The following is a 7,500-nucleotide window of genomic DNA, read 5'->3' as shown; positions in this document are numbered from 1 at the left end:
ATTTATGGCTTTATACAAAAAAGGCTCGGATGCCAACATAAATTAATAAAAAAAAGAAGAAGGTTAGACAAAAGCAGAGAGTGGACTCGCTCTGAGCAGCATGTACAACGTAACAAAAAGTGTCCCTCAAAAAGTCTCTGCTTGAGGAATGGCGGCTGTTGACTGTCGCCTGTTTTGGTGAAAATAACATCTCTACAAAGTGCATTTAACAGAAAAGGCGATCTGTTACTCTGGTTAGTAACAACAAACTATGAAATACTTAAAGCATTTTTTATATATATGTGTGTGTGTGCCCCTTCAAGGGAGCAATACAAAAAGCGATACAAAAAAGAGGGAGAGATGAAGGAAAAATGGACGTAATGCTAATGGCAGTATGTGCATTTCGGGTGGCACTTTTGGCCTCGGATGCCGCACTTGCAACCCCCTGAAACATCGCCGGGGCCCTGCGGAGGAGAGAGAAGGAAGGGAGATTAGCAATTGATGACAAATGCGAATGGATAGTCATGAATTGTATAATATTTGTATAAACATATATGCATAAATAAGGTGGTACCATATCTATCTATCCACACACACACACACACACACACACACACACACACACACACACACACACACACACACACACACACACACACACACACACCACACACACCCACACACACACACACACACACACACACACACACACACACACACACACACACACACACACACACACACACACTCACACACACACAAACACACACACAACCACACGCACACGCACGCACACGCACGCACACACACACACACACACACACACACACACACACATACACACACACAAAACCACACATCCACCCACACAACCACAACCCCCCCCAACCCCACCCACACACAATAAACACAAACATCTCCCCTCCCCCCCCCACCCAACACACACAAACACCTTACCCCCGGCCCCCATCTCGGCCCCCTGGTGACCCAACAGATCTCGGTGCGACACATGGGACACCTCATCCAGTCGCATCCCCACTTCCGGACGAGCATCACCGAGCATTTGGGACACGGCAGGCCATCCCCTCGGCGGATCATATCCTGGAAAAGTCACCGGGCGGAGGAAATTACATTCTCGCTCGGCCGTTCAGCTGCCCAAGTCGGGTGTGTGTGTGTGTGTGTGTTGGCGAGTCTGTGCAGGAAAGAAGGAGGGTGGGTGGGTGGGTGGGTGTAGGTGTAGCTGGGGAGGGGGGGGGTTGCTTTGTTTATTTTGAGACTGAATGTCTGTCGGGAGGGGGAGGGGGTTGGGTAGGTGTATTTACTTTGTTTACTTTGTCGTGTGTGTGTTTACTTTGAGGCTTAATGTCTGGGGGGTATTGGTGAGTGTTTACTTTGAAATTGAATGTCATCCCTATTATCCTAATTATCACCATTATCATCATCATACTACTACTAATGATACATAAACAAAGAAATAGAGACACTAAACAAACTCAATATATACTTACATCAAAGAATTTCTTGGTTTTCATAGCTGCCTCGTCCACCTTATTCGCCAAGTCATCCTGATACTCCTTACAGCTAACACCATTATGTTGCGCCTAAAATAAGTAGGAACGAAAAGGGTACATCAAAGATTCATAAATGTGTAATTTGTTCATTATATTTGTAATATGTTCTCTTTTGTCTCTGTCTGTCTCTCCCGTTACTTGTACATAATGCATACATACAGAACTGCACATCCCCTATTATATATATATATATATATATATAATATATATATATATATATATATATATATATATATATATATATATATATAAAAATATATATATATAATATATATATATATATATATATATATATATATATAATATATATATAATATATAAATATATATTATTATATATAATATATATATATATAAATATAATATATATATATAATATATATATATATATAATATATATATATATATATATTATATATATATATATATATAATGTACATATACATATATATATATATATATATATATATATATATATAATATATATATATACATACATACATATATATATATATATATATATAAATATATATATATATATATATATATATACTGTATATATATATATATATGAAGAGCTATCAAACACTCTGTAATTTATCTTCTTCAAAAAGACGTTAAGTCAATAGTCACCAACAAAGTAAACATTAAAACTGTATATCCCGGCTAAAACAGTCAAACCTCTTGCATTTCCCGAAAGTTGAAGGATAAATTACGGAAGAGCATACCTGACACGTGAGGCAGTTGACTTTATTGCACACTTCGCACTGGAATATGTTCACGTTGTCTTCGAACTGACAGAAGCCAGGGCAGTCGGGTGTCTTGCAATGGTAAACGTTTTCCATCGCCCCCTCGGCTTGCTTGACTGATTTCGTTAGGTGTTTGTCGTATTCTTGAGGTGTCACCAGCTAAAGATTGAGGAACAAATCATATACATTAATGATCAAAATATAAACTCATAATGGCATATCTTTTACTATTGCCTTTTTTATATCATTATATTCAGTATTGGGTCACACGAGAGAGCTAGAGAGAGAGAGAGAGAGAGAGAGAGAGAGAGAGAGAGAGAGAGAGAGAGAGAGAGAGAGAGAGAGAGAGAGAGAGAGAGAGAGAGAGAGAGAGGTTAAGAGAGAAAGGTTGAGAGAGAAAGGTTGAGAGAGAGAGAGAGAAAGGTTGAGAGAGAGAGAGAGAGAAAGGTTGAGAGAGAGAGAGAGAGAGAGAGAGAGAGAGAGAGAGAGAGAGAGAGAGAGAGAGAGAGAGAGAGAGAGAGAGAGAGAGAGAGGTTAAGAGAGAAAGGTTGAGAGAGAAAGGTTGAGAGAGAGAGAGAGAAAGGTTGAGAGAGAGAGAGAGAGAGAGAGAGAGAGAGAGAGAGAGAGAGAGAGAGAGAGAGAGAGAGAGAGAGAGAGAGAGAGAGAGAGAGAGAGGGGTTAAGAGAGAAAGGTTGAGAGAGAGAGAGAGAGAGAGAGAGAGAGAGAGAGAGGGAGAGAGAGAGAGAGAGAGAGAGAGAGAGAGAGAGAGAGAGAGAGAGAGAGAGAGAGAGAGAGAGAGAGAGAGAGAGAGAGAGAGAGAGAGAGAGAGAGAGAGAGGTTAAGAGAGAAAGGTTGAGAGAGAGAGAGGTTGAGAGAGAGACAGAAAGAAAGAGAGAGAGGAAGGGAAAAAAGAAAGTCGACCACTTGGTACTTCTGCAGGAGAGGAAAACCACCTACAGCTTTAATTTCTCTGTCCTGCAGAGAAGAATCACAGGAGTACTGGTCGTCTCTATAGGGGCACTTGACCATCGCTGTATCAGAATACTTTATAGCATTGGCTAAACACTCCCTGGGAATAGAAAAATTAATTAATCAATTTATCTATAAGATTGAGATAAAATAGATTAATAGAGAAATAGATGGATTTTAGCGGGTAAATATATAGAGAGCATACGCATACAGCGCAGGTGCATATGTATGTATATATTTAAGTATATATGTATGTATGTATGTATGCATTTATGGATGGATGGATGGATGGATATATATATGTATGTATATAAGTATGTATATATGTATGAATGTATGTATATCTATCTATCCATATGTATCTACCTACACATACAGCGTTTGCTAATATCGCACATGAACCAAATCAAACCGGACAGCACAGTCAGTGGAAAAGTCCTCACCGACAGAAGGTGTGCAGACAATCCCTGAGGACAGCTCCTTCGCCCTCGTTGAAGTCGAGGAAGCAGATGCGGCACTCGAAGGGCTCCCTGTTGGGCACGAAGCCTTGGCGTTCTAAAGCGGACACGTCGGCACCTAAACCGGATCCCTGGGGAGTTAAGAGGCGGTCAGCGCGGGTGATGGCAGGATGGAGTTGAGGGCAGAATGTGTCGGTAATTTATGTAGTAATGTGTTTGTACGTATGTGTATGTGGTTGTGTGTGGTTGTGTGTGTGTGGTTGTGTATGTGTGGTTTTGTGTGTGTGTGTGTGTGTGTGTGTGTGTGTGTGTGTGTGTGTGTGTGTGTGTGTGTGTGTGTGTGTGTGTGTGTGTGTGTTGTGTGTGTGTGCGTGTGTGTGTGTGCTAATGGGTACCTGTGAATACGTATGGGTATGTTTGTGAAGATGATTCCTCCCCATCATTTTTGTAAATATCATCACCACCATCGTTATTATCGTTATTCCCTTTGTATCCTACTTTGCATGCACGAGAACCGTACCTTTTCCGCCGCGGCTCCTTTCCCTAGGGGCTCCGAGCCAGGTCTCTCGGTTGCACAGGCCTCGCAGCCCGGTCGCTCCCACTTGTTGACGAGAGTGCAGGTCGGGCACATCCAGCCGTGCACTTTCGACGCCGCAGATTTGGCGTCTGGCGCGCTGGCTTCTCTTACCGGCGAGCTTACTGGCTGTTTCGCAGCCTCACCTTTATGGTCCTTGGGTGTTTGGGTTTCCGGGGTTAGTGGTGCTGACTGTGCTGGTGCTTGTGCTGGTGCTTGTGCTGGTGCTTGTGCTGGTGCTTGTGTTTGTGCTGGTGCTTGGGCTAAATGCTGTTCGTTGGCTTTAGCTGGCTGTGATTTTTCTGGTTGTTGCGCTCGCCTCTGTCTTTGCTTTGGGGAAGCGACTTTTGGATCTCTTTGATTTTGCGTTGTTTTCTTCTTTGGTACATTGCTGTCTGATTTTGCTTGTTGATTGCCGATGTCGACTGCTTCCGCTTTGCTGCCGGGTGGCTGAGTGGCCGGAACAGCAATCTGTGTTGTTTGTTGCATTCGCTGTAGCTGTGTTGCTGTCTGTTGTGGTTGCTTTGTTTCTGCGACTGGTTCCGCTCTGTCTTGTGTTTTTGCCGTTTTCTTTGGTATGGGTGATTGTTGCACTGGGTTAGATGTGGAAGGTTCATGTCCAACTACAGGTTGTGGTTGTTGATGTGGTGGTGGCTTTTGCTGTGGCTGTGTTTTTTGTTGTTGTGGTTGTTGTGGCTGTGCTTTTTGTTGTGGCTGTTGATGTTGCGGGACCTGCAATTGTATGGTCATTTCCGTGGTTTCTCTCTTCGTTGCTTTCGCCGGCACAGGCTGCAATACGGCTTCCTTTTCAACCTTTTTTGCCGTCGGATTAATCTTTCCGTATTGTGCGACTTGTGCGATATTTTGTTTCTGATATATACTACCATTGGGCGGATTTGCTGATACGGCATTTGTCTGACTATCTGTAGCTGCACTATTTACACTGGGACGGATTTCGACCCTTTGGGGGACGGGTGCGTATTTCACTTCCTGCATCTGACGAGGTTGAAACACGGGTTGAGGATTCGCTGGTTCGCCTCGGTTCAAACCGCCATACTCCTTCCGGTCCGAATTAATGTTTTCGTAGATGACCTCCCCCTCGCATTCCTCTCTGAAGCTCTTCGCGTGGGAGGAGGGAACGGAATTGACAAGCGTCTCGGCGTAGGAATATTCCGTCTTGCTCGGAGCTTCCCGAGTCCTGTCTTGAGATTCCGTTTGAGGCGCCACGAGGTACAGGAAGATCGGACAGCCCTCCGAGGTGACCTTGTGTCGTTCGAGGGTGCACGTGTCGTCGTCTGCTAGGAGCTTTCCTAATATCCATCGCTGCACGTGGGGCGGGAACCCAAAGTTTTGGTAAACCTAGAAAACAAAAGAATAAGGAATGATTACTTAGATATTGCTTGTAGTAATTCGCGTGTCAGTTAAACAGTATTTAGGATATAATTGCATTGTGAAATATTTCCCTTTCCCCCATTAGTCTTTACTCTATACATGCATTAATCAATGGCTCTTAAGCTGAAATATAAATTTACTCTAATTTTTCTGATTATTTTTGTGTTTACGATTTGGACACGTAACCTATGTCTATTTTGTTGCAATCAGCAGTAAGAATACTGTAATCTGCTGCATAAGTCAATTCACAGAAGTTGAAGAAAATGGTGTCGCAGAGAGGAATATTTGAGTTAAAGGAGCTACCACAGAAAAAAACAAGTTTGAGAATTATTCATTCATTGTTTGTCTCTTTTCCTGTCTCTCTTTTTCTATTTCCGTCATTTCGGCTATTTATCTGTTGATTTCTATATTCGTTACATCCTTCTGAAATATACTGGATTCACACTATACAATGCTGTAACATTAAGAGGCGCAAATATACTAACCTTTTCTCTTAGCTCGCCTACTGTCATCGTGGATACAACAGTGAAGGATATGGGCCCTTGGTGACTGTTTTTGTCTTCAACGTACATCTTCACCCTTTATAAAACGAAAAGAAAACGTAAATTATGTTCAAATATATACAATGAAAAAGTGACGTTGTTTCTTTCACTTTCGCAACATGTGTGTGTGCTGTAAAAATCTAGTACCTACGTGAAAGGCAAAGGTGCATTGCTGACATCCTTGACATCAACAGACGACTCATCGGTCAGCTTGCTGATGTTATCCGACTTGACTTCTCGTCTCGCGGGGTCGACTCGAACTTCTCTCCGGCTGGGCGTCGGACTCGCGTTCGGAGCCGCTTCGACATGCGCTGGTATCGACGGGGGAGCTGATAATGGCGATTTAGCTTCCTTATTTGCAATTTGCAACGGCTTGTTATCTCCCTCCCTCACGGCGGAGAGGACATCCGATACTGCATTCTCTTGATACACGAAACCCTCATTTTCATATTCCTCATAATCATTCGAATCGGCGTGCTCGTTCTCGAAGCGCTCCGAAGCATCGTAGAAGCACTCGGACACATTGGACGGCGTCGTCGCCTCCACAAACTCCGCATCATTATTGTTATAATTATAAGGAACTGGCGGCGCCTCGCGATCCGCATACGCTAAAGTAGAAGGCCTCAGATGAGAGCGAGTCGTTTGGAAGGATACAACGGACGAGTCCTCTTGACTGACGATACTCTCAGTCCCTGCCTTCCTCTTGTTGCGTATGACGGAGCAGGATATTTTGAGCTCGGCGAGTTCGTGTGCGAGTTGCGCTGCCTTTGCATGGTTGCCTTGCGAAATGGCGCTCTCGAGTTTCCTCAGGAGGCGGTTGATGTTCAGGGTGTTGGTGTGGCCTAGTGACTGCTCTTCGACCTTCAAATTGGCTGTGGATAGAACGTGGACGGTTAGTTAATACGCCAGGTAAGGTTTATTCACTATTACTTTTTTTTTTTATCCTATTGCCACACTTTGTATAGAAGCTTAAGATTAATAATAGATTTGACCAAAAGTGTGAAAGTCGTGTTTTTTTGTTTTTTTTTTAAATCCCAATAAAGATGATTGTAAGAATTAAGTTCAACATATTCATAGCAACAAGAGCAACAGCAGCAGCAACAACAATTATAACTATAATGATAATACTACTAGCAATTGAAATGACAGTGATCATATCAACATTGATATTAATAATGATGATAATAATAATAATAGTAACCATATCAATATTGAAATGAATAATAACCATAGCAATAACTGTAAAACACTCACAATTAAAAAATAG

General features: G+C 42.5%; 1 protein-coding gene across 2 annotated transcripts in view; it reads right to left on the bottom strand.

The window, feature by feature from the left end:
• LOC122264097 (uncharacterized) overlaps positions 1 to 7,500 on the bottom strand; it is a 41,625-nt gene that overhangs the window by 356 nt on the left and 33,769 nt on the right. For both annotated transcript variants that reach the window (XM_043032797.2, XM_043032796.2), the window contains 9 exons: positions 6,385 to 7,105; positions 6,177 to 6,270; positions 4,246 to 5,658; positions 3,711 to 3,856; positions 3,256 to 3,367; positions 2,278 to 2,457; positions 1,488 to 1,580; positions 937 to 1,080; positions 1 to 443 (listed from right to left, as the gene is read on the bottom strand). The exon at positions 1 to 443 is cut by the window's left edge and continues 356 nt beyond it. In XM_043032797.2, the coding sequence (XP_042888731.2) occupies positions 363 to 443; positions 937 to 1,080; positions 1,488 to 1,580; positions 2,278 to 2,457; positions 3,256 to 3,367; positions 3,711 to 3,856; positions 4,246 to 5,658; positions 6,177 to 6,270; positions 6,385 to 7,105 (2,984 nt within the window). In that variant the 3' untranslated portion in view covers positions 1 to 362. The remainder of the gene's footprint in view (positions 444 to 936; positions 1,081 to 1,487; positions 1,581 to 2,277; positions 2,458 to 3,255; positions 3,368 to 3,710; positions 3,857 to 4,245; positions 5,659 to 6,176; positions 6,271 to 6,384; positions 7,106 to 7,500) is intronic.

This window comes from Penaeus japonicus, unplaced genomic scaffold, assembly GCF_977035675.1.
Source record: "Penaeus japonicus unplaced genomic scaffold, GWHDUDI00000001_assembly GWHDUDI00000009, whole genome shotgun sequence".
In the NCBI taxonomy this organism is placed as follows: Eukaryota; Metazoa; Arthropoda; class Malacostraca; order Decapoda; family Penaeidae; genus Penaeus; species Penaeus japonicus.
Note: the sequence above shows the minus strand (reverse complement) of the source record. Positions and strands in the feature narration are given on the sequence as shown.